The 25,041-nt window shown below is 42.6% G+C and overlaps 2 protein-coding genes and 1 long non-coding RNA gene across 9 annotated transcripts in view; all 3 read right to left on the bottom strand.

Annotated features, from left to right (window-relative positions):
- TBC1D2B (TBC1 domain family member 2B) overlaps positions 1-9,659 on the bottom strand; it is a 31,264-nt gene extending 21,605 nt beyond the window's left edge. For 2 of the 3 annotated variants that reach the window (XR_016470272.1, XM_090148699.1), the window contains exons 1-2: positions 9,270-9,659; positions 2,961-3,114 (exon numbers count right to left, since the gene is read on the bottom strand). Coding sequence is in view for 2 of the 3 variants with exons in the window: in XM_090148699.1 (XP_090004825.1) it covers positions 2,961-3,114; positions 9,270-9,593 (478 nt within the window). In the remaining variant the exon portion in view is untranslated. The remainder of the gene's footprint in view (positions 1-2,960; positions 3,115-9,269) is intronic. The other variant, XM_031616382.2, reaches the window with a different exon arrangement.
- Positions 9,660-10,029: 370 nt separating this feature from the next.
- LOC116244598 (uncharacterized) lies at positions 10,030-23,373 on the bottom strand. Of its 5 annotated transcripts, none has more exons than XR_016470276.1 (5): positions 14,142-19,813; positions 13,883-14,042; positions 13,601-13,650; positions 13,390-13,523; positions 10,030-10,882 (listed from the first exon to the last, which is right to left on the bottom strand). It is a non-coding gene; the product is annotated as an uncharacterized LOC116244598 (long non-coding RNA). The 5 variants fall into 5 exon arrangements; XR_016470277.1 differs by lacking the exon at positions 10,030-10,882 and adding an exon at positions 20,264-23,373 and having other exon boundaries at positions 12,566-13,523; positions 14,142-14,352; XR_016470278.1 differs by lacking the exon at positions 10,030-10,882 and adding an exon at positions 20,264-23,373 and having other exon boundaries at positions 12,566-13,523; positions 14,142-14,329.
- A 125-nt stretch (positions 23,374-23,498) lies between these two features.
- The window catches only part of CIB2 (calcium and integrin binding family member 2), a 35,658-nt gene continuing 34,115 nt past the window's right edge, over positions 23,499-25,041 (bottom strand). Inside the window, exon 5 of the mRNA XM_031616379.2 lies at positions 23,499-25,039. Coding sequence (XP_031472239.2) covers positions 25,018-25,039 — 22 coding nt within the window. The 3' untranslated portion in view covers positions 23,499-25,017. The remainder of the gene's footprint in view (positions 25,040-25,041) is intronic.

Genomic DNA, 25,041 nt, shown 5'->3' with positions numbered 1-25,041 from the left:
ATCTAGTGGGTGCAAACCAGCCACGGCATGGGATTCAAACTGAATGATCTTCAAGATGACTTCCAACCCAAGTCATTCTCTAAGCCCAGCTCCTTTTCTTAAAAGCCACGTAACACAGCTAACACTGAGAGAACTTGACTAGTCTTCAGTTGTCTTTAAAAAAAAATTAAGCAGTCAGACACCTACCATTAGATTGTCATAAACAGCAGGTTCTGTTCTATAATCTGAGCTGGTGAAAAACAAAAGTACATTTGAAAAATATCAACTAAGCTCACCAATCACAGCACAGAAAGTCAGTTGAAACAGGAACAGAGAAAAGTGACGCTGAAGGAATACATCAATAAAAGTGACCCAGGATCTAACGATGGAGTTCAACAGCTTTAGTGGGTAAGAAAGCTGGAGAAAGTTCACACGCTTTCTATACTGTCAAAAACACACAGAGAGCAAGGCAAAAGGAAAAGGAAAAAAAAAAAAAGGAGTTAGTTCCATTATTTAAGCCATAATAGGAAGGGATGCAGCAAGAACCACCTTCCCAAAAAACTGCCTGTGAGGACATGCAGAGCAGTGCCAAGAGGGAAAAAAAAAAACAACCAAAAAGCCCCACATCATGCAGCAACTGGGTTTTGTTTTTAAATCATTGCCTGATATTACCCATGCCCATACCTCCTACAATGAGCAATGAGGGAAGATCATACACCTATTTGTGAACGTCTTAACAGGTATTTTAAGAATAACAACAGTTGAAAGATGAAAACTCAAGTCACAGCTCATCTTAACACTTTGATACCTGTGCTTTGGATGTTTACTTAAAATACAAAAGGACTAACTAATAACATTGCTACAGGCTCTTCTGCTAAGAAAGACAACAGACTAGATAATAAATCCAGTACTAGATAACAAAAAAAAAAATAGACAAAACTATAGTAAGCAATTTTATTTTTGGACTGAAGACAGACTTTTTCCCATTCAAAATGTTAGTAATAACACCTGTACTGAAGCACAAGCAAAAGAAACCAGCTCCAGTACTAGAGCATGAAGTACTGGATTCAATGACTGAAGTCACTGAATACACAAGGGACTTTGTTGTTGTTGCTGTTTTGTGGTTTTTTTTTTTTTTTTTTTTTTTTTTTTTAAACAAGACACACAGATTCATCATCAGGCCCTTAAAGAGATCCCAAACTTTACAGGAAACCTTTGCAGTACCTGTTTAAAAAGCAAAAAGAATCATTCGGGATTTTCCCACTCCCCCCAATAGAATCCTGACATTCAAGAGCTCCATTAATGTTAAAGTCATCACTGTGATCTGTCCTCAAAAATGAGATGCTACAGATGCAGTCAGAAACTAAATATAATGCAGCTTAACTGCCAGCTGTCCTCAGCCCATGCACCCCCAGACATTTCTTGCAGTGGATTTAATAAATTGGAAAAACCACAAAAAAAAAAACCTAACCAACAAACGCACACCACCCATCACAGTCCTATAACACACTGCTTAGTTTGCTGATTCAGCAAAGCCCAACCAACAGTTTGGTAGAAAGACATTAGGTCAGTGATCCAAAGTGATGGGTCTTTTTCACTTGCTTTTGCTGGACCCCAAGCAAAGCACGAATGAGGACACGGTATCTACACAAGCTGTGGAGACATCAGATGTGTTTCACACCACTTGAATGCTGAGGAAAGTAGCAGGAGAAACAGATTTGGTGTCAAACCATACTAATGTTTCTGATTCAATGGTCTGCTCCAGAAGAGGGCACTCCTGTCTCTGCTACTCTGACTTCCATCTTCAGCTGCTAAACCTTGCTCCCCACCAGCTCTGCAAGTCACCTGACTGTATAGTAAATATATTCCATTCAGTAATCCAGCTGGAAACAGAACAGAACAAAACCCAGCCCTGCCTCTTGGCTAAGTTTTGACTTGAATCAACTCAGCACAGCATCAAATACCTCAAACAATGCAAGAAAGCGCCTAGCAGAGTGAGAGGCTTTTGGCAGAACCAGAAAGGCTTAAAAGAACAAAACCGTGTGACCATTTCTGGCAGCAGCATCGAAGTTGTATGTATATTTTTGCAGCATATGGTTTAGCAAGCTGCTAATCAAATGGGCTGCCACCAGAAAGGAGATCTCAAACCATCTCACATTCCCACCAACTCTCCTATGCTAACCCCAGCTCTCGTTTGTCCCTGCAGTAAAATACTTCAGGAAGCTATGCTAGCTTCCTGAACAAAAAGCTGTTCTCTGCTGGGCAGCCCTTGAAGCAGTGGGCAGCTATTAGATCAGCACAACTGAATGAAAGGCTGAGCTCCTCAGGCCAGCTGTGCTTGAGCAAGCAGTCAGAAGCAACTGCTCTCGAATGAAAGCAATAAACTGGGTTAGAGGACAACACAGCCACATGGGATCTGACATGGGAGAGCACAGAACAGGGAGGGAACAAAGACATCTTAGCATTCTTTTGACAATATGAGCAAACTGAAATCAATAAAATATAACATTTGTTGATAAAGTATGTCCAACCTCAAATCAAAATCCAAACCCCAAGGAGCTTTACTAATATGCTTAACTTGGCAAAGAACAGGATTTCTTAATGTGATCTTATTTATTGGTAACAGAGATAAACAAGCAAGCCATTTTTTGTAACAATCCAGGAATCAAACAATTCAGAAATGTCTCAGCAATGAAGACAAAACACAGAATAATTCATACTACATTTTGTGTTTTACACTACTGTAAAATCTATTTTTAAAGAAATCAAGGGGTTTCAGAAGAGATAAAATCAAATTGCATTTATGCCAAATAATTTCAGCAGCACCAACACATGCAAAGTTCAACTAGTTACTTCAGAACAAGATATAACAAAGAACTTCCTCAGACTACCCCTCCATCTTTCCTCCACACTGTGTTTATTGCCCATTAACAGATACCAACCAGAAGCACACATCATTTTCACTCAGATCTTCCACCTACCAGGACTGTCTTTGGCAACAAGACCTTTGGAAAAGTCACTCGGTGTAGGAGAAGTCCGACTGTCCCTTTTGGCTGCATCAAGGTTGTTACAATATTCCCACCTCTTCTGCTGAAGTTCCTGAAGCCAGTAGGTCATATCCTGACGGGTTGCAGCCTACAGCACAGAGAAGCAGAGCACTAATGAGATCAGTCCATCTCTGGTATCTGAATTTGCTAATTCCAAGCACAATATAGAAAGCAACAACCCAGATCTCTTTGCTGATCTGCAAATCACGATTACCCCAATCAAGGATGATTTAAAGGAAATCATCACTAACGGACTCAACACATGCTGTGCTTGTACCCTGACTTCCATGCCAAACCCACCTTCCCTTAGAAGTAGTTGCAAGCACGTCTTTTTCCTCCAGTTTTAGACTCAAACATGAGAGAACACAGCAGTATGCTGTATTTCACACACAAAGCACTGTTCAGACACTACAATTCCACATCACAGGAAGAGCCCCATGCACAGAAAAATTCCTGTTTTCCTTACTTCATTTTCTTTGCTACCAGCAGAAACCAACAACATAAGAAGGTGCTGTGATGCCATCTACTTCCATAACTAAACCTACTCATTGTGTTAAGTTAATGGTACCATGAATTATCTTCTATACAGGGGGTGTATCAATAATATACACAAATATTTAATCTACAAGCCTACATTCATTATAATGACATAAGTCAAACTTTTTTAAACTTCAGTCCGAATCACAGCTGCAGGATTCATTTCAAAATATGTCAAATCATGGCCCACAGATATCAGCCAGAGACTAAATGATGGCTAATGGCACTGCAGGCTCTCCCTCAAGAGTTATTTCTGTTACAGAACATACACTCAACAGCCAATCTAGAACAAACACTTGGAACTGGTAACATGGCATGTTGAGGAGTACAAAGTTAACACTGTGAAAAGACACTCACCTGAGCCCTCAGGCCTGTAAGGGACATGGTAGAGTGGGGAAATAAATACTGGTGGTAGGTGGATGGTTGGACTGGATGATCCAGGGTTCTTCTCCAACCCTGGTGATCTTATGGCCCTAAGCACACACAGTGCTTTAGCTTTCAGCTAGTCTTTCTTCTAATTGCTCCCCAAGTGCCTGGTGGCATTACTAATACCAAAAACCCACTATTTGGACAAATGACTCTGTTTGCTCTTCAGACAAACTTAATTTCTAGAAGCTTCCTATTTTGTTCATGACAACTGAAGGGGATGCCTAGATAGGGCAGAGTTGCAAAAGCATGAAGATGCCATTTCCTCTGCACAGAAATACACTCAGTATTGCATAAAGCACACAAATGGCACAGACTCATCTTCATTGCTGATATGAGAACGCTTTCGGTCTAGTCAAATGGAAGATCCATTTACCACTGTATCTCAACCCAGAGCAGCTAATTTCAAGACAGAGCATTAGCAATACAGCAAGCAAGAAGCAATGCTCCCCCAGGCACTCTCTGCCTCAGCAATCTGCAATATTCGTTTTTAGCAAGCATAGAGACAGGTTTTTATTTTATAATTTGGACTTCTGTACCCACCCGAACTTTAAGATGTGAACACACATCCCATGGCAAATGGCTCCAAAGCACCATTCAAGCAAGCTGGTCAGAAAACCAAGACAGTCATTCCTGGAGCTGATGCTGCAGACCCTCTCAGCAGATCAAATGCATGACACAACACAAAACACGGGAATCTGAGCAAGCATAAATAATGCAAACCAAGCAGTGAACTAACCAAACAGTGACACACGAGGACACTGCAGGTTCACCTCCCTCAGTTGGTACGACACAGGTGTAAGCAACACACACCTGCTCCAAAATGCAAGTCTTGTCTATTTAGCCTTGCCTGCTCACAGGCACCTAGGGGAAAAAGTATTTGCCTTAAAGAAGAGAGGGGAAGAGACTAGTTTAAATGTGTCTGTGAGGTTTGTCAGAAAGTGTCAGAGAATTCATACACTGCAAAGCCAACCCACACAGCCATCACAGGCGCCTCAGGAACAACCAGCACAGTAGGGCCTACACAGCCTGCACACCCAGTCGCTCTCTGCAAGGCATATGTGCTTCCCTTCCACCTCCAGCACCAAAGGATTTCCTCTGGAGGCTTGCCCAGCAACAAGTGTCCATTTGCAGTACATCTGAGAACCTCTACTTCCTTTAGAAGTGCACACAGGCCTTGTCCAGTTACGTATTACCGTGCTCGAACTCGAGAAAACCACTGCGTCTTCAAAGAGCTTCCACTAACACAGGATGTAATATGTAGGTGGTTCTCTCTGCTACCACAACATCGCTAATGAGGCAATACAACATACACCTACAATTAGCTTCTGCCCATGACTGGTTCAACTTAACGAGTCCCGCTAACATCCTGCACTGTTACCCTCTTGCTAATGCTGCTTAGTAAGAACAAATTTGTTTTATTGGAGCTGCTGCTTGCTGTTGTTTTCCAAATCCCATTTACACCAGTTCTCTGCCAGGCAGCGAATACATAACCTCAGCTTTTAAGTGATGGCACTGACACGCAGGGGTCAGTAGTGCAGTCCTGCAGTGTAAAACAGGACCGCAGTGCACCCTGAGTCTCACCCTCCCTATTTTAAGTCATTTTCCCTAGGATTCCTCATCGCCCTGCTGCTGCAGCCCACTTGTTTGACCTTCATTCCTCCAAACACACAGCCTTCCTTTTCTTTTTTATGGAAATTTCCACTTCCTTTGAACATGGCTGAGTTTACGCAGGTATCTTAATTATTTACTTTACAAGTTAAAGAATTATAGGAGACCCCTTCCGTTAAGATGGCCTTTTGTTTCAACAAAACTGTCTTTAAAGATTGCGTTGTTTGAAATTGAGTGTGTTTTTTTTTTTTCCCCAAACATCTCATAGAACACAAGTTTCTCTCTTCCCCTACTCCTAAACAAACAACAGGGAAATGTGCAAACACTTAAAAACAGCCACTTCACCTGTAGGAGAAGGGAACTCTCCCATTACCTGCCCCATTTTCATGGCTTCTCTGAGTATTTGGCTGCTGGTCATCATCAGAGACAAATGTGCAACCAAGAGCTGCACCAATCAGCCTTGGCAAAGAACCTTCTGTTGTACTCAACTATTGCATGGCTCTTCAACAAGACAGAGCCACAGCAGGCCAGTGACATTTTAAGGGAGGCATCTTTTGCAGGAAGAAAGCCACCATAAATGGAATATTGGGAAGGATCTGTATCTGCAAGATGACATCCATTAGTTTTGACAGAGAGGCATTCTCACAACAGAACAGATCCTGAAACAATGTAAAGAGCATTCATGTCTTAGAGATGTACAAAGCCTCAGACTTACAAAGTCGTCATTTGAACTGGAATTGTCATCTGAACTGGGGCCTGACAAGGAACTGCCATTGCCAACCCACAGGTAGCAGCAGAAGATAAGGTAACTAAAGAGAGACACAGTTCTAGCTGTTTTTTCAACAGAAATGATGAAAAATGGTTATCATTTACTTAAAACTCTCCTCTCCACATTGTATGAAGGATGCTGTAGGACCTGCCTTTTTCCAATGCACATATAACATGAACAAAAAATTATCTGGAGGAATCTACTGCACAGTACCATCCCCTACCTGGACCACACATGCCAACATTACAGACTTGGAGGAAGAGCCTGAAGAAATGTCAATAAGCAGATGTTCCATTTTGAGAAAACATTTGCCACAATCCTTTTCCGAATGTAGAACTGTTGAAAGAAGAATCACCACCAAAAATGAGCATTTCTTAGGACTTACTAACCCTGCCGTGTGCAAACAGCAGGTGTTGAGCCAGATAAGCTCTCTGGAAGGCAGCCCAATTTTAGCTAAAGCACTGAAACCACTAACGAGCGAAGTCACAAGTCTGACCAGCTCTGGAAACAAACCACCTCTGTGACTGAGCTACTTCTAAGCTAGGACCTAATGAGGTTAGCTCCTAAACCAATGCTACCCTAGCTCTTAAATCACAAAAGGTGCACGAGCACTCTGTTATTAATCACTGCCACATCCTTAAACATTACAACAAATTGAAGTAAAAGGACTTGCTCCAAGTTCAATGACTTTGCTGTCAGATACTTTCAAGGACCTGGGCTCCAAAATGCAGTGCCTGGAATATTGACTACTTGGCCACTAACTCTCCAAAAGGTTGCTGGTTTATCTCTTTAATTAGTCTGTCATTGCCTCCAACTTACCCTTCTCCATACAGAAGTTAGCCATGTGAGCACACACAGAGCATCACTACAGGTCAGTGTTTTATTGCTTCAGGAGCAAGTGAACAGTGCCACAACCCACAACAGACACTACTTTAAAAACAAACTTAGGAACAACTCACTTCAATTGCTGTGAAGGCTGCAGTACAAGATGGTTTTTTTGGTCAGATTGCTATCAAACTGAGGAACAAACCACAAGTATATCACACTGTCCTCAGTTCCCACTAAATTACAAAGCCTGAGCAATCCAGATGATGAAATCATTACATTAACAAAAAAATGAGGCATTATGAAGAAATAATGCATTCCTGAACAGCACCATCACTGCAATCTGGAATTCCAGTTGCTTATTTCTTACTGCTCTTCTCAGCTGAGAAGTCTGAATGAGAAAGACCAGATCATGAGATCTGGAAATTCTGAACAAGCAGCAAATTGAGGAAAATAAGGCATGTGAGTTAGAGGGCGAAGGCAACATTTCATTTGATTTTCTTCCTCGTGCTCTGTGTGCAATGTTTTCTTCATAAATGAAACCACATTTCTTTTCAACGGGGTCTGGATCAGACAGTGGTTTGGTTTTCCTATCCTGAATTCATTCCTATTTCTACCTAATTTAGCTATGATGTATTTTCATAGGCCCTCAAGATCTACCACGACGGGTAGAAGAAAATTAATTCCAGCCCCAAAAGCCTTAACCCCTGGTGAACCACACAGCTGCCAAAGGCCAATTGGTCCCTAACATCTCTCATGTTTTCCACTTACTCCCTATTTATTACGTAAGTGCTTATGATGTTATACCATTTTTAAAGGCAATCACTTGGCTACTTTAAGGCGAGTGTTGAAACAACATAAGGGGTAGAAGATGCAAAATTACTTCTGCATGTTGCAGAATCGACCTTGGCTTTTCTCAGTCTCCATAAGGGAAACACAGAGAGCTCCAATTCACATCAGATCTTTCCCAAAGAGTACAGCAAGAAACGACTAAGGAAAGGAAGGGCAGAGTAATGTCACAGACTAAAAGGTACCAAGAGAAACATTAAAAAGGAAACCTCCTGTCGCTTACACTTGTGCACAGCAGCTGAGGCCAATGTGAGCCCTGTGCCTGGGGCTGCTGCTGCTGCACTGTTTGACACGAGTCACTCATGGCGCTGTGTGCTTTCTTGGAGGTTTCCACAGCAAAATAAGTAACAGAAATCACTCAATAGTAGCTAAAGAACAAACCAACCCCTACATTAACTCTGCCATTTTAACTTCTACAAGACGAATGCTCAGAGTGCTATGGTGGGTTCACAGAAAGTGCCGAGAACTTTGGTTATGGCTATGTAGGAAAAAAAAGTTGTTTTTACAAGTGATCACAAGCAGAACTGCTGACTGCATCGTCTTTAACCAGATATACTCACGATTACCACATTAGTTTTCCAGCTGGGTAACTTATTTACTCTTTAGCAAAGTATGTCAATGACTCCTAATTTTGATAAATGCTTACATTTTGGAAAAAAAAATAAAATAAAAAGCACGCAACCACATTGTGCAGTATCAGCATTTGTGATCACTGTTCGAATCGCTGCTGTTTCTCTGCTCTGTGTGTGTGTCTGAGCAACGAGAGGCGTCAGGCAGCCCGCTGTTTAGTCTGCAGCCCGCGGGACGCACACGATAACAGCCCGGCTATCAGAAAACGATCCTCCTTCCTCCTCCTTCCTCCCGAAGCGGAGATGAAGGCTGCTGCCACGCACCAGCTGTTCCAAACAAGCGGTGGGCTCCGGCCCACGGCCAGCCTGCGTTCACGGGACCGCTCCCCGACCCAGGCGGCAGGGCAGGGCGGAGAGAGCGAGCAGGGCAGGGCAGCGCTCGGAAAAAGGCTCGGCAAGGGAAATCTGACACAAACGCTCGGGGCACCGCGCATCGCCAAGCGTCGCTCCCGCTCCCGGAAAGCGGCGGCCGAAAGGCGGCGCGGGAAGCGCCGTCCGGAGCCGGGAGGGGCGGCTCGGAGCCGTTCCCAGCAGCGCCGGGAGCCCCGGCCCTCCGAGCGCCGCGGTGCCCGCGCAGGGCCGCCCGGCCCGGCCTACCTTCAGCACGGCCACGGCGCCGCCGGGCCCGTGCACCTCGAAGGCGGCCGCCTCGTCACCCGCGGCGGCGGCGGCGGCCTCGGGCTGGTGGTAGCTGAAGCAGGCGGAGGCGATGTCGATGTGCCCGAGGGGCAGCGCCTCCTGCGGCCCCTTGAAGTAGTAGAGGTAGCAGCGGCGCGGGTCGAAGACGAACCAGCGGCTGCGGAAGCCGCGCAGCGGGCCCTTCCCCGACAGCTTCTGCAGGTAGCCGCACAGCTTGGGGGCTCCGGGCCCGGCCTGCTCCCCCGCCGGGCCCTCGTCCCCCTCCGAGCCCGCCGCCGGCATCGCCTCTCCCCGCCGCCGCGCAGGGAGCGGCCGGGCCGCGCCGCCTCACGGGACTTGTAGTGCTCACAGCCCCCGCCCCGGCCGTGGCTGCGGGCGGAGCGGAAGGGCCGGGGCCGCCAGAGCTGCGCTGCGCTGCGGCACGGCTGGGAGCGGGGCTCGGCCCTGCGGCGGGAAACCAGCGCTCGCCTCGGCCGCCGTGCTGTGTGAGCGCTGGTTTCCTCGTGTATCTTCGTGTATCGTGACCGGGCTCGGCGGTTGTGCGACCGCATTAAAAGTATTTGCCGCAGACTGGTTTCGCCACAGCCAGCTCCAGCCCTTCTCTGGCTTTGCGTGGGGAGCAGTCGCACCTCGGGCTCTCCGCCTCCCGCACTTCTCTCTGCCCCAGCCGCTCACCTGGGGCTGCGGCTGCAGTGGAAGCACAAACCTCTGTGCTTCCATCACACCCAGCGAACCATCACCGCTCTGCCCATCCGCAGGCCTGTTGAATTCCATCCCAGCTGCTATTAGTTATGGCCAAACAAACAAACAAACAAAAACGACGACACTACAGAATACCCAATAGCAATAGGGAAGAAGCTGCAGCTCGCAGGTTTTAGACATGTCAGGATTCCAGGCTGAACTGCGGATGTTTTTCTCTGAACTCCTCGGCCCGTTTTGGACTGCAGGGAACTTCAACCCTTAATAAAAAACTTCTGTAACTGTCACAGTGAAGAGATCACAGCACACATTCCATGTAATACTTAAAGTTGAAACCGACGGCCTGAATATTCATGAATAAAAATATCAACATCGAACAAATAATTAAAGAAATTGACGTTGAGCTTTTGGAACAGGTTCCGAGGGGGTCACAAAGACACCTGGGGGGTTGAAGCATCTCTCCCATGAAGAAGGGTTGAGGGGGATGGCCTTGTTTAGCTTGAGAAGGGAAGATACCACAAGAGGTCTGGTGTCTACACAGTTGTTGCAATGGCTGGAGCTGATGTTTGCAATGGTGTTTTTGTAAGGACTACAGTCTGTGTGAACTGAATTCTGCTGGTTTGGAAGTCCTCAGACTATCCAGAAATCCTAAATTCTCAAAAGCTTCTTACTCTGTGTTTTTAAATCCCTTGACTTATTTTTTTTCAGTAAAAAGTAACTATGTCATATGCTAGACAACATTTTTATTCTCTACTATAGGGTATAAAGGATATAAAGAACCTGAATATTCAGCATGGTTGTCCTTGGGTTCCATTTTGATGTTGATGTAAGGGACTGCAGTTCTTCAAGTCCTCCTCTCTGGATTTCACCTCCTGATAAGAAATGTGTCAAGTGAGGAAACAGGCAGTATTCTGCTAGCAGATGAACCTGCTACAGAACTTGAGGCATGGAATTCTTCCCAGTCAATTCACATGACAAGAAGTGTGACGCACCAAAAGATTAAATGTTGCAAAGTAGGGCCAGGCACTTTTTTTTCTTTTTCTCAGACTAGAAAGACTGATTCTGTTCTGTTAACAGTTGAGAGCTTTTATGGAAACGTGGAAAATAGGAAGGGTTGATCCTGCTTAGGAGTGACCCTGACAAGTCAGATTTCTCTCTTACATACTGCACAGTATATTCTTCTCCAAACACAAAGTATTCCTGGTCTTCTCATAGCATCACACCTCTTCTCAGCACGTGCCATTTGCCAGAACACAAATTACAAGTGAAAACACTGAATCCCTGGCTATCAATACTTGCATCTCCCAACAACTCACAGAATCAATTCCTAAGCCCACAAAACTTTTGCTGTTAGTACTTCTCTTTTTTCAGTTTGCTGCTCAGCTTCCTTACAACACACAAAGCAGGAGAATCCCCTATTTTTACAGCTGATTCATGTAAACAAGTTCCCCTTCCTGGGGACATCAGTTCCTTATTTCGTGTGTAACCTTTTTCAAAACAGATCAGATGTGGGATGGTAAATGATAAGAGCATATCTCTAAATTGCTGCAGGAAACATACATGAAAACAATACTCTCCCTTCTTCTTCCTGTCATGTCTTCATGTTAGAATGCACAAGTGGGATAGGTGACATTCTGCTGCTAGCAAAAGTCTGGAAAACAAATATAGCTACATCTCAAAGATGGGATTTCTCTCCTGTTGAGAGTGGAGGCCCAGTGAACCTTTTGGTTTGAAGTAATCCCTAAGCATACTGCAATAGCCAAGTGAATTTCATTTATAGTGAAGTAGTGCTTACACTCCCAAGAGGACTAAGATGCTTGAAAATATTTGACTTTTTTTTCCTGGAATGTATTCCTCTCCTCAAAAATTTTCACCATTTTTTTAGTAAGTCTTTTTTGCTGGCAAAGATGGCCTTCAACATGGTGTACTACTCTTGTAAAGTGAAGCTGTATCTACTCTGAAAAGATGAGACTGGTCTAATGCATTACAATTATAACATTTTTATCCTACAGTGAATATAAGCACTCATAGTTCCTGAACAAATGTTGATTTTGGATGAAGGGAAGGGAAGGGAAGGGAAGGGAAGGGAAGGGAAGGGAAGGGAAGGGAAGGGAAGGGAAGGGAAGGGAAGGGTGACTATCATCATATACTGAGGTACAGAGGGTGTATCCTAGTATCATGCTATCATATTTATAGAAGCACAGGAACCTTCAGTAAATTACAAGCAGCACACATGTACCTTGCTTTTGATTATAGTGAGATCACAAGTCAAAAATACTGATTAAGAGCATATATTGTTTCCTTTCACAGAAGAGAAAGCAAGAATGGCTTTGTCTCTTGTCTGATAACATCCAAGGTGTGAGGATTTAGCTAAAGATAAAACCCAGAAGTATTTTTCAGAGCCTATACTAAACAACCACTCTTTTTGTTGGAACAAAGGAGCCACAGGTGATTGGCCCCCTCAAGCCCTGAATCACACAGTGTCAGTCCAAACATGCGTGCTGAGATATAGGTTAAATTATTATTTTTATTCTATAATAAAATATTTTTCCAGTTCTTTGTGACTGTTGATGCCAAGACGAATATTTTCAGTCTGCTATAGAGTGATTGAAGAACTTGCAAACAAGAGTACACTATTTCAAACAGTGAATGGTTTTGGCCTATTTTTATTTAAATTCTTTGGAGATCAGGAACCACAATCTTTCCTAAACTCTTTACTTTTTTTAAAGCCACGGGAGACAAACAGGCAAAAGATTCTCAAAGTACTGCTTCTGATACAGTCAGAACCATCCTCCTTCAGCTGCATCAGACATCATTCTAAATCCCCCGCCTCTCAGTCACCGCAGTGCCCACGAAGAACACCCTGTTACTGCATTTCCAGAACAATTTCTTTCCTTATATACAAACAAGTCAGCCAAGAATTGCACGGTCTGTACATTTTAACGGGCGGGTAGAATTTCACGCCATTCTCGTTCCCCAGTATCATTCTGTGACCAGTAGGTGGTGCTCCTTTCCCTTGTCACATTTTACCTTTGTGGTTCTTTGTCAAAATGGAAAAAAAGACACGAACCTTGAATAAGCAGGGAAGCTTATCTCTATTTTCTGATTCAGCTGGAAAGATCTACTTTAAGAGTCTCACACACTGAACATACAGAACACTGGATGCATTGCTTTTACTTACTGTTGCACTGCATCTTATTAAGAACTCTTCACTATGAAAAAGCAATAATTATACATTTCATTGAAGGGCAGTTTTGATTTCTAGTCACACATTTGTAACCTGACTCGTTAAGAAACCCACAGAAAATGGTATGCATGTAGAGGAGAGAGAGTCAATAGGGAGAGAGAGACCCTTAATGAATATAAAAGCCAGAAGTACCTTATTCTAGCAATGAACAGGACAATTCAAACACACAGAATTGTTGGCTTCATATAGATCCATCCTGGCTAGAGAACAGTGACAAAGTTTGATGGGAATGCTGAAGATGATAAGCAGATGAATTCATAGTACTGCTGATGGGGAAAAAAAAAAAAAGATTAATGGGCAAGAGACACAGAAACACTGAGGCTTCATTATTTCAGCTACTTACCGTGGAACTTCTTTCCCTGTGTAACTTATCTCTGCTTCCCAGTGCAGAACCTAGGAAAAAACAATAATGGAGTCTCAAAGAAGTGCCCAGTGAAATGAAAGATCAGAGTAGATCACGGGGCAGACTTTAACAGAAGACTTTATGTAATCCTTCTGCAATTTTTTTCATATTACATGGAAGCACTATGTGCTACAAGAATTAGGAAAAATCCAGTGAGGTAGAATGGATCAAAGAAGTTCCATATGCACTATCTTACAGAGTGAAACATAACACGGTAAGGACCTGCTTAAGGTTACTTTTCTTCTCTGCACAGGCAGCTTAAGTCACGTTGGAGTGAAGAGTTTAAAGATGAGCCCAGACATACATTGGAAGGATGTCAAAATCACTTTTGACGATCAATCGAATTTTCTTAGAACAAGGAAGGAAGTGTTGAAGAGTCATCCTGCAGAACAGGAGCAGAGAGAGAAAACAGAAGAGGTTAGTACAATCCATATTGGAATACTTCATAATTCATACACATTCCCTTGGGTCAAAAGCCTACCTTTGCACTGTCAGAGTGGAGGAAGGAGGATTCTCTGGAATTCTCAGCTGTAGTTGCATGCTCAGTTTAATCCACACATGGATTGTATGTCACAGCTGAAAAGTCTATTTGCTCCAGCTTCCTTCTTGCAGTAATGGCAGAACAGCAGGTGTTGATGTAGAGCAAATCTTCCAGTGTTCAAACTTTAGCTGCAAGAATTCCATCCTAAATGCTTAAGAAAAGACCTTTTCACCTGATGTGGACTATGTGAGGCTTGGTATGCTTATAGATATTAGTTAGAAGTTACAACAGATGGTTACATGAGCTCTTTGCTAATCAGTGTTGTTCAAATCTTTTTCAATCTTAACTTACCACAGGTCCACCCACCCCTTTTCAAGAAAGAAATCAAGTAAAGGGAGAACACATTTCTCAAGGCCAAGTGGGATCAAAAGAAATCGAAGATGAGAAACTGAAAGACACTTACTGTGCTTTCAGTAAGAATCTGTAATTGAAAAGCTTATCTAAAAATATGCACTTAAGCAGACCATTTGGTGTAGGACACAGGCTTCATTTCCCGTAAGAAAATTATTTTGCAGGAAATGTATTTTGCTGCTTGTTTCTGTTCAAGACAAACATTTCCAGGGAAGCTTTTCCCGTAGGTTTCTGTTTTGGAACTTTTGGCTTTGGCTTTGGAAAGAGACAGGAAGCATGAGAAAAGTCAAGGGAATACGGAATGAAGAGTAAGTCACATCACTCACATCTGGACCCAAACAAAACTCAAGTGCTTTCTAAGACTAACAAAACACAATATGATCTGAGAAAATGCAAGGGGAAAATTATCCCATCATATGCAGACAGCTGGTCTCCAGTACCCAATTCTGCTAGCAATATGTGCCAAAGTTGGTTTTACATCAGGACATTGTCCATATTTGGTTTAGCTGGCCATGGCAAACAGTTTTTCTGGCCCTGTTATACTAGTATCAGTAGAAATTCAGCTTACCTATTCTCTTTCTTAGAAGAAGATATAAAATGTAGATGGTTGAGATATTGGGAACACTAGTCCTTAAAGACTAAGCTATGGTTTTACATTCAGAATTGCTCCAAGAATAATTTGGTTTATCAAAGACAAATGTTTTCCATTCTCTCCACCTCAAATCCTAACTACCTTTTGCAGCATCACCTTATACTAATACCAACAATACCAGATGTAAAACAATGCTTATGCTTCACAGAGCATACTGCATACTGATATGTCATCAGCCTGAGGGCAGCTGGCTTACAGCTAGCAATAATGCACTCTTAGAATGTATTCCTATTACCCTTTATGATATTTATGAACTCATCACAAAGTTTGTGGGATATGCAACTTATTGAAGCAGTGAATGGCTTTAGCAATCAAATTTATATCTGGAATCTTTTGATGGTTTACCTGAGTTAAGTGTAAGCAGTTATCAGATAGCTACTCCATCACAATGCTGCTGTGTAATGGCATAAATGAATTATTTGCTTAATGTGAGATGCAGACATATAAACTGCTCTTCCAAATGCTGTTTCATCAAGAATGGATTAATGAACAATTAATTTGTTCTGAGAAGTGAAAGAGTTTGGGGAAGTGCATGACATCATGATATTTATTAAAACAAATAACTTGGATTCTCCTTCTTAAAATTTCTGTCGTCAGAACATCTCACTGAAAATGGATGTATAATGCAACGTATTCTGCAAATACAGCAACCAAAAATGGATGAGGAGGACAACTAGGATGGTTTATTTATTGCCAGTGCATTCAGTGGTGATTCAGACTCTTCAGTTCCACAGTAGGCACAATCCTGAAGAAATGAGTGACAAACCTACTGGAGCAAAGAGTAAAGGGGCAGGATGTGGGGCAGTAATTGTAAAGAGATTTAGCATTCACTGCATTCAGATCCTGGCACAAGAAGCATTGGTTAAGAATAAGCCTTAGGAATACACTGAATATTGCAGTACAACACAGCAGCAGACCAGCACCAGCTATGTTGATGCAGTGTTTTGGCAGGAGAACTGTGTATATGAATATAGAGTTGTACTGGTATGCCTATATTACCCTTGGGACTGATGGCACCCTTGCTACAGTGTGCCATGCAGACATTTTGGCAATGATGGGAATTGGATCCAATTACTGCCAACATCAATGAATCTCATGGTCCAACACTTAAAAACTTAAAAGAGATTCAGGCCTTGTTTGCCAAACATATTGGTTTCTCATTTGTAGGAAGAATGATTCATTTATATGGGTGAAATTATCACAGGAAAATGCACTTCCTAATGGACTGCATCACAAATTTACCATTCCTATTTATTTTAAAACCATTTGCAAATGATAGAACAGAAGCATTTGTGCTCTTATGAAAAGTACAACCAACTGTAGTTAAACATAAATATTTCTATTCAGCTCGAAGTAAGAGATTTGTTCTAAAGCCACATGCAGCAAGCAACCCTCCTATTACCTTAAGAGGAGGATGGAAGACTGCAGGACTAGAAAGATCAGCTTTTACAAGACCACAAGAACTCTGATTGGAGCAGAGAGAGATGCAGTTAAATCCCCTTCTCTGGCTAGTGGTGAGCAGAAATCCAGTCCAGGCTAGTTTCTTGATAAATATGCATCTAGGGAGTTTTCTGCAGTCATGCATTACAGAACACATTTTACTAAACTGTGGAAATACATTGGAAATTAGGTTGTGACACAGTCATTTCAGGCTGAGCATCAAGCCACTAACCACTGCCAGTAGAATTACAGCTGAAAAACACTCTTCATCTGGCTTCTTAGGAAAAAAAAAATAATAAAGCTGTTTTGTTACCGAATCCTTCAGTAAGAAGATACATGCTGTGCTGCAGTTGGCCTTGATGTGATAAAAGAATAAACACTGCAAACATTCACTCCTTTACATGCATTTTCTGCAAGCCCATAAGAATATCAGGTAGTAAAGCTTCCAGGTAAAAGTTTGGGTCAGAAATACATGCTCTGCAACCAAAAGCCAACCATTCTGATCATGCATCATTGGACTCACAGACTGGAGCTGCATCTGCAAACAAAAGAGCTATCAATATTTGTTAGGCTAATTAGCTAACTTCTAAGCAGTGACTGGAAAATGAACAGATGTGTTCTGATTTCACGGGGTTTCTTGTAGACTACAACCTTTCCTTTTTGTCATACTTTCATTGGGAGCACTAAAAAGTGTAAATTAAGGACAGCTTAATGTGGATCCACAGACCAGCCAGGAACTCCTGCACATCACAGGTGGTTATAAGTCAAAGCTGGTAGAAGCAAAAATCTAGTCTTCCATTGAGAGCCAAGAAAAATCATTAAATGAAAATTAAAAAGGAGTCAACATAATTTAATTAACTCAAGAGGAAACATGGAGCCAGCAACATCACTACAGTATCACAATTAGCAAAAATATTAAAAGGATAGCACTAGATGGAAAGCAAATCACATACAAATCTTGATGAAAATGTTACCACCAGCATGGTCTTTTCCTCCTTGTCTTTGTAAAGGATTTCTAAGCTGAAAAAGAGGTTAGAAAATGGCTACCTCAGCAGTCACAGAGGTGACTGAAGGTCCTACTCAGGGCAGGATAAATCTATCAGTAGAAAACTGGGGAAGTGTTCTTAACTCTTTTTCCTCTGCTAAACTTCATTATCTTCCCCTTGTTAGTGGGACGTAAAATGGAGATCAGTAAGAACCAACGTCATGAAGAATCACAATTATTTATTTGTAAATAATTAGGTTCAATAGGGGTAGGTCAGCTACAAACTCAAAAAAGCTGTAACCTAACTTAGGGTAAATAGGAGAGGGAAAGCAGGGAGGTTTTGTAGGACACCGAGTCAGAATTTCTGAGTTTCACCACAGGATTCATAAGCCTCTCAGCTTCACTTTACTAAGGCAAGAATTTTTCTAGGATTTTTTAACACAACAGGTTTAATTTTCCCTGCACACTCTGCCTTGTTTCTGCACTAGTATTCACAGTACAGTAAATCAACCGCAGAAATACTCTGCTCTACCAACTCCCTGCTGAAAATTAGCAAAAATTAAGAAACAAACCCAAAAAACTATTCCTTCGTTGAATAATGACTCTGCTTCATTTCTGATGAAGGGACTGGCTGATGGCTGTGCATGGAAGATGAACAGCATGACCATCCTTTGTTACTCCAAAGGGCCCTTTCTATATGCTGCTCACTCACACTGAGGCACGCTAGTGGAGTCAATTCCCTGCATGAGAAAAAGCATTCCTTGCCCTGTGCTCTGTGGTTTCTGTCTGTTTATTGGCTGAGTAGATGGGAAGGAAGAACTGTTCTACTGTTCAGAGGTTTTGACAAAGACAAAGATTCAAAAATCCTCAACCTATTATAATAACATGTTGGAATTCACAGACAAGAGGTGAACTTCTCCTGAAGTGAAAGCAGTTAAAGCTATAGTGGGCATCAACGATACTTGCTTTAAACTGGAAATACCTGGTACAGTGGTCCTGCAGAGCATAGCAAGACCAAAGGTCAATTTTCATAAGCTGCTCAGAAATTCTTCCCTTCTCTCTCTTAATTTGGCAGCCGAAGGCTTGCTGCTCACAAACTTTGCTTTAAATCCCCTTTAAACCCTGCTCCAGCTCCAACACCACGGCACCTTGCTTGTCAAAGGAATGTGATGGAAGCTGCTGAGTACCATTTAGACTCTGTGCAAACCTGGAAATCCCTGTCTGTAAAGATGAAATCTGAGTCACAGGACACTCAGCTTTTGCCTGTTCTGTGCATGCTAACAGATTTCTAAATCCATTAACGAAAACTATCCAGCTTAGAGCACACTGCTCATTACAGAAGTTGTTACTACGTTTCCTTCAGCTCTCCTTGCCACTGTTATCAAACACTCTGCTGAAATCATCTCTCATAAGAATCTAAAATATTTTCTCTCATGTTGCATATTGCCTCAAAAGAAACAAGACAACAATAATACTTGCAGTAAATGTATTTTCCACCTCCTCTGATTGTGCCTGCTTGTTCATATTTCTTCAGAAATCATCGTTTGTTAACCACAGTCTATCTTGGATGTGACCTGAAGCCTGCCTATACTAAATCAGGAGGAGCACTCCTGTTGTTGAGATCAGGCCCTCAAGTTCAGAATCACCACAGCAAGTAAAACAAACATGCAATTCAAGCTGGACTTGCTGCACTAATAACCCAGTATGTAATTTTGTGAGTTTCCCAGCTGAAGGAAAAGACCTTAAGACTACACCAACTTTCTTAGATGCCAATTCTTCTCTCTTTGTCTTCTGCTTGTTTTTTCCAGCTGGAAGTGGAAAAGTACTGAAAGTCACATGGGATTGAGTCATTTCATCAGAAATATCTGCTATCCAATTCTGCAGAAAGCCAAAGTTTAGAGAACAACCTGAGGAGCAGCAAAGGCTGGCACTGCTGACACTCCTAGGATGTGCGAAATTGCAATGTGGAATATTTATATTTCCTTCTCGTGTCTGGTTTTATCACTGGAAGAAAGGTCACTGAAATCACCACAGAACAGAGGGAAACCTTAAAACATGGAAAGCTTCAGTGGATGTCCTGGAATTGAGTTTGTTTCTGAGAATACACACATTGCTTAACCCTCTTGTTTAGGCTGAGCTAATACAGCCTCTCAGTTTCAAATTTTTCCTACAGAGGGAATTCCCTCTGAATCTACATTTTTATAATTGCCATTATTTAATTTTCTTATGTGGAACCTTACTGTATAAAAAAGCTTCAGGAGCATTTCCCAAAAAACAAACTGAATGCTTTGGTTAAAACTCCCACATTCTTCTCTCTCAGGGTCTGCTGGGCCGCAGTGACACAGCTGAACAGGTTCCAAAGCAGAAAATAATTTTCTCTCAAGGGAAAGATGTCTGCTGAAAATGAATTTATTTCTAAGTGTCACCGAAGTAATGCAGAATATTAATTACTAAAGCCAGATTATTAATGGTTAGCATGAGCTTCTGCCAGCACTGCCTGCAGAGCGGTGTGAGGAGCAGCTCATAAGCACTGGGGATCAAAATTCTTTGAGAAGCCAAACCTGGTCCAGCAGGAACTGGGCTTTGAGGCTGAGCAGAAAAGCATTTCCTGCCATGTAAACAGACACTCTGTACCTGTGCTCTTCCTGAAGGATTTCAGTCTTCCTTAACACCTTCCATCAGCTGCCGTCCTGCCCAGCCCCTCCGCACAGCAGCAGCCAGAACCTCTCCCTGCTGGCAGGCTGCTAGCTCCACTGATTGCATCTGGGAGAAGTTACAGTAAGAGAGGAGGAGGTTGGACTGCTGCCCAGAATCCTCTAGCAGAATGAAAACATTCTGGCCTACGTTTTTAGGCACATACAGCCTCAACCCGTAGGTGCACAGAACTGGAGAAGAGGGAATACATCAGAGTTTGTACAGCAGGGTTTGTGAGCACACACTCAGCAGCATGCTACAAGACTCACCACATGTGTGCAAAACAGGTAAAGTCGCAGATTTAAATATATTTCCATCTCAGAAAATCTTAACTGAGGAAAGAACAAAGCAAATGAGTTATCTACTTTGCAGCCTAGCGAAACACAGGAGTCTGCTGTGGTTGGCTTGTATTTGGTCTTATAAATTAGGCAGCGAAGCAAAAAGGCAGCAGGAATTTCAGAGTTCAGACTCTAAAAGTCTCTTTACAGACAAGAATGGCAGAACTTCCAGTTAAACAAAGGCACTCTCATCTGCAATGCTGATGTTCTTTTATTTCTACCACCACCAGTCTCTTCTGATTCCCCACCAAAGAGAATCTGGTAGTCACTTTGCATCACCAACATGTCTGCAAGACACCCAGAGCTGCAAAATGAGACAGAGTAAGAAGCAAAGCATGTTTATGATATCCTTCACTGCTCTCTCAGACATGTCTTTCTAAGGACATCAGCCACCCAACTGCCATTAATGCCGCCTACATCTGATTCATTTCCAGTCTGTTCTGGCTAAGGTGCATTAAGCAATAACACAACAAGTTCCTTCCAATCCTACAACTATTTCAAGTCAGGGTCTTGAACTCGCAAGTGCAGTATTTCCCACTCTAGAAAAACTCTATGCTTAGCTTTTTTTTACATTACTTCAGAATCACAGAATCACAGAATGGCCAGGGTTGGAAGGGACCTCAAGGACCATGAATCTCCAACCCCCTGCCACATGCAGAGCCACCAACCTCTCCATTTAATGCTAGACCAGGCTGCCCAGGGCCCCATCCAACCTGGCCTTGAACACCTCCAGGGACGGGGCATCCACAACCTCTGGGCAGCTGTTCCAGCACCTCACCACTCTCTCTGTAAAGAACTTCCCCCTGACATCCCACCTAAATCTGCCTTCCCTCAACTCAAAACCATTTCCCCTTCCTGCAGTTATCTACCTTTTCAAAGAGCTGATTCCCCTCCTGTTTGTAGGCTCCCTTTAGGTACTGAAAGGCTGCAATGAGGTCACCCCGCAGCCTTCTTTTCTCCAGGCTGAACAAGCCCAGCTCCCTCAGCCTGTCTTCATAGGGGAGGTGCTCCAGTCCCCTGATCATCTTCGTGGCCCTCCTCTGGACCCTCTCCAACAGCTCCCTGTCTTTCTTGTACTGGGGGCTCCACACTTGGACGCAGTACTGCAGATGGGGCCTCACAAGAGCAGAGTAGAGGGGAACAATCACCTCCCTGTCCCTGCTGGCCACCCCTCTTTTGATGGAGCCCGGGATCCCATTTGCCTTCCGAGCCACAAGGGCACACTGCTGGCTCATGTTAAGTTTTTCATCCATCAGGACTCCCAGGTCCTTCTCTGCAGCGCTGCTCTCAGAAGAAAATTATCTGAATCTATTAAAGTTTCTAAAACACGTGTTTTTCTTATTTCTGCTAAGCGCATACCTGCTCAATATTTAATGGCCATTTCAATATTAAGACGTGCTGTAGCCACCGGACAATACAAGACGGATGGATGTGGAACCGGGCCGCGCTGCGAGGGCGCCGCCTGGCGGCGGTGCGGCACAAGTGCAGCCGCAGGGCGAACAAACGCGCACGGACAGCGCGGACGCGGCACGGAGATCCGACGCGGCTGTAATTATTGACAAAGGCCGGCACGCGGTAACCAGCCACCATGTAAGGTTACATCGAAGGGTATGAGAGGCAAGGAACTGCAGCAAAAGAGCTATTGCTTCCCTCAACGCAGATCCGCATACAGACGTGCGAGTCGCTCCCCCTGAAGTCGATCAAGTAGTTGAAAATAAATATGGAAGTAACAGAGTCGGGCTGCGACCTGCAGGCTGTCATTGTGAATCTCGCCTGACGGCATTCCTTTAAAACAACGTTAAATGAAAGCCTGTTACTAAGTGACTTCCTTGTGGCTCGCTTTTAGATGGTGATTTACTCACTTCCACCAGATCCCTTTTGCCCATAGAATGCTTTGTGTGTGCAGCAGCTGGAGATAACACACACACTACCTGGTTTATCAGGAGCTCTGGATAACTGCTCTTTTTCTTTGTCCGTTTTTGAAGGAGCAAATGGAAATCCCCAGTCACTTCTAAAAGCTTTTTTGCAACGTGAAATGTGTTCTTCCACTTTTAAAGTCCAACCCAAACTTCATCAACCAGAGATAAAGGACACTCAGGACTTCGCACCTGCTGCGTTCTGCAACGTTTCTCCTTACATGTGGACAGGTTACTCCACCACAGCATTCTCATTTGTTTTGCCCGTGGTGCCTCTGTTCACATGGATGGATGCTCAAGTTAAGCATCCGAATGCAAGACCAAGCATTTCTTCAGCTGTAATTACGTGACACTGAGGTCAGGGAGGACCTAAGAAATACACCGAGTACATTCCAAGGCAACAGAGGTGTTCCTTTAAGTGGAGACAGGGAATTAATTAATTGTGGAATGACACACAGCGTCAGAAAGAACTTTGGCTAATGTAAATTTTAAAATACAGAAAAAGAACATTGATGCCAAAGGAAACTGACCTCTGAAATCAATCAAGATTGTTTTAATAACCCAACCCCGTATCTTGCAACCTGTCATTTTATGGTACAGATTAGTAGGGACAGAAAAACACATCTTGCAAGGATTTAAAGATTAAACTTGTCTTGAAAGAAATAGGAAGTTATCAGGCTGATGTTTTGATGAATGGGCAGCAATTTTAACATAATTTCTCAATGCCCACATCTTGCCAACTGCTTGAATCAACTAATTCATCTCACTTAATCTACTTGAAATAAAGAAGATTGAGGCTTGAATCTCTTCTTACTCAATCAGAACTGAGTATCAGGATTGATTTATGTTCCTTTTTAACTTGGATAAGTAAATCAAAGGAACTTCAGTGTCCAAGTCCTTTATCTAAGCAGTTACCAGGAGGAGGATGCAGTAAAATACTATAAATACTACTGATTAAAAATACGAGCACTCTAAGAAATGTCCAAAATAAATATTACTACACATATAGAAGCTTCATTTTCATTATATTTAGGTTAAGTTGGTCTTTTGTATCTCAGATACTCAAAATTTCCACAGAGGCTTTTAACATCCAGCCCTACTGCTCAATAAATGTTTCTTGATGCATGCTGTGCATCCATACTTGCAAATCAAGCTTCAAGCTTAACATCCATTACAGGTTCCAAGGTAGAGAGCATTGCCATGCCTACAGAAATGGCAAAATGATGAATTTCTGTACTTTATCAATTATTTCAATGAGCAGAACATATTTCAGCCTTGAAAGACCTAAGTTTACAGTTATTGGAATGATGACTGGAATGGAAGTTAATGTGCTTAGCTCACAAATTCTCAAAGCACAACAAAATGCGTCAAAAGTTTTAATAGTTATGACTTTGATACAGAAGCCATGTAAGTGACAGAGCCCTTCTATTGACTGTTAGAACAGTAATACATGTGTGATTGTCTTCAGGCCCCAGTACCTAAACAGTACTGGAATTAAAAAAAAGAAGAAGAAATCTAGCTGATTTCCAGCTGGAGAGGAAAGAGAAATACTGAGCTGCATTCATGCACTTTATGGGAAAGATTGCATAGCTGGTTTAGATAGAAAATGTCTTTTTATGTCCTTAGTAATAGTGCTGTGCTTCTTTAATTTCTTCATGGATTATAGATGATTGTATTCTTCTATTCAACACTGTCAGACCACAGAATGAGTAAAATGCAAGACTCCCTCTGAAAATAAGGACACAGTTTCAAAGTTTCTCTAGGGAAGAAATGAATCACATATGCAGTAATCACATACAAAATGCAAATATTTCAAGTTTCATAAGGACGTGACAATCCATAAAATATTAGTTGAAGGTAAGCACCAAACCCAGCAACTGCCATTTCAGTGACTGAAGGGCAAGCCTGGGATGTGGTTGTCTTCAACACTGGGAATTGGATCTTGACTGTTCTTTCACGTAAGATAATTTCCATGCAAGATCCCCAGCTGTACAACACAGTGATAGAGGCATCTCATTATTTAAGGCCCATGCTTTTTTTTTTTTCTTGAAGTCACCCAAGCTAATTGCTTTTTTCTTTCTCTTTTTTGCTTGTAAGATCAGTATTAAATATTCATAAATATAAAAAATGTGTGGAAATACCTTTAGTAACATTCTGATTCTGTCTGTTAAAAAAAAAAAAAAGAAAAAAGAAAAAGAGTAACCACAACCCAGCAATCAGCCATCTTTGCCAGAATGCCAGCAGTGAAGATAAAAACGTGACTGTTCCAAACATCCTGTAGGTCAAATGATGCTTCTCTCTCTTTGCAGACCAGAATCATTTCAGTATTTTTTGAGTTCTAAGAAGCCACAAGGAGAGGACAGAAGCCCCCAGAGCGCCTGAGATTCAGATAGGCTGGACTGACAAACCATTCTGACAACACTGGCTCACACACAGTTCTTCAGATTCTTATGTGGAAAGTACT

Source organism: Phasianus colchicus, chromosome 12 (assembly GCF_987193195.1).
Source record: "Phasianus colchicus chromosome 12, bPhaCol1.hap1.1, whole genome shotgun sequence".
NCBI lineage: Eukaryota > Metazoa > Chordata > Aves > Galliformes > Phasianidae > Phasianus > Phasianus colchicus.
The sequence above is the reverse complement of the archived record's forward strand: the minus strand, read 5'-3'. Positions and strand labels throughout refer to the sequence as shown.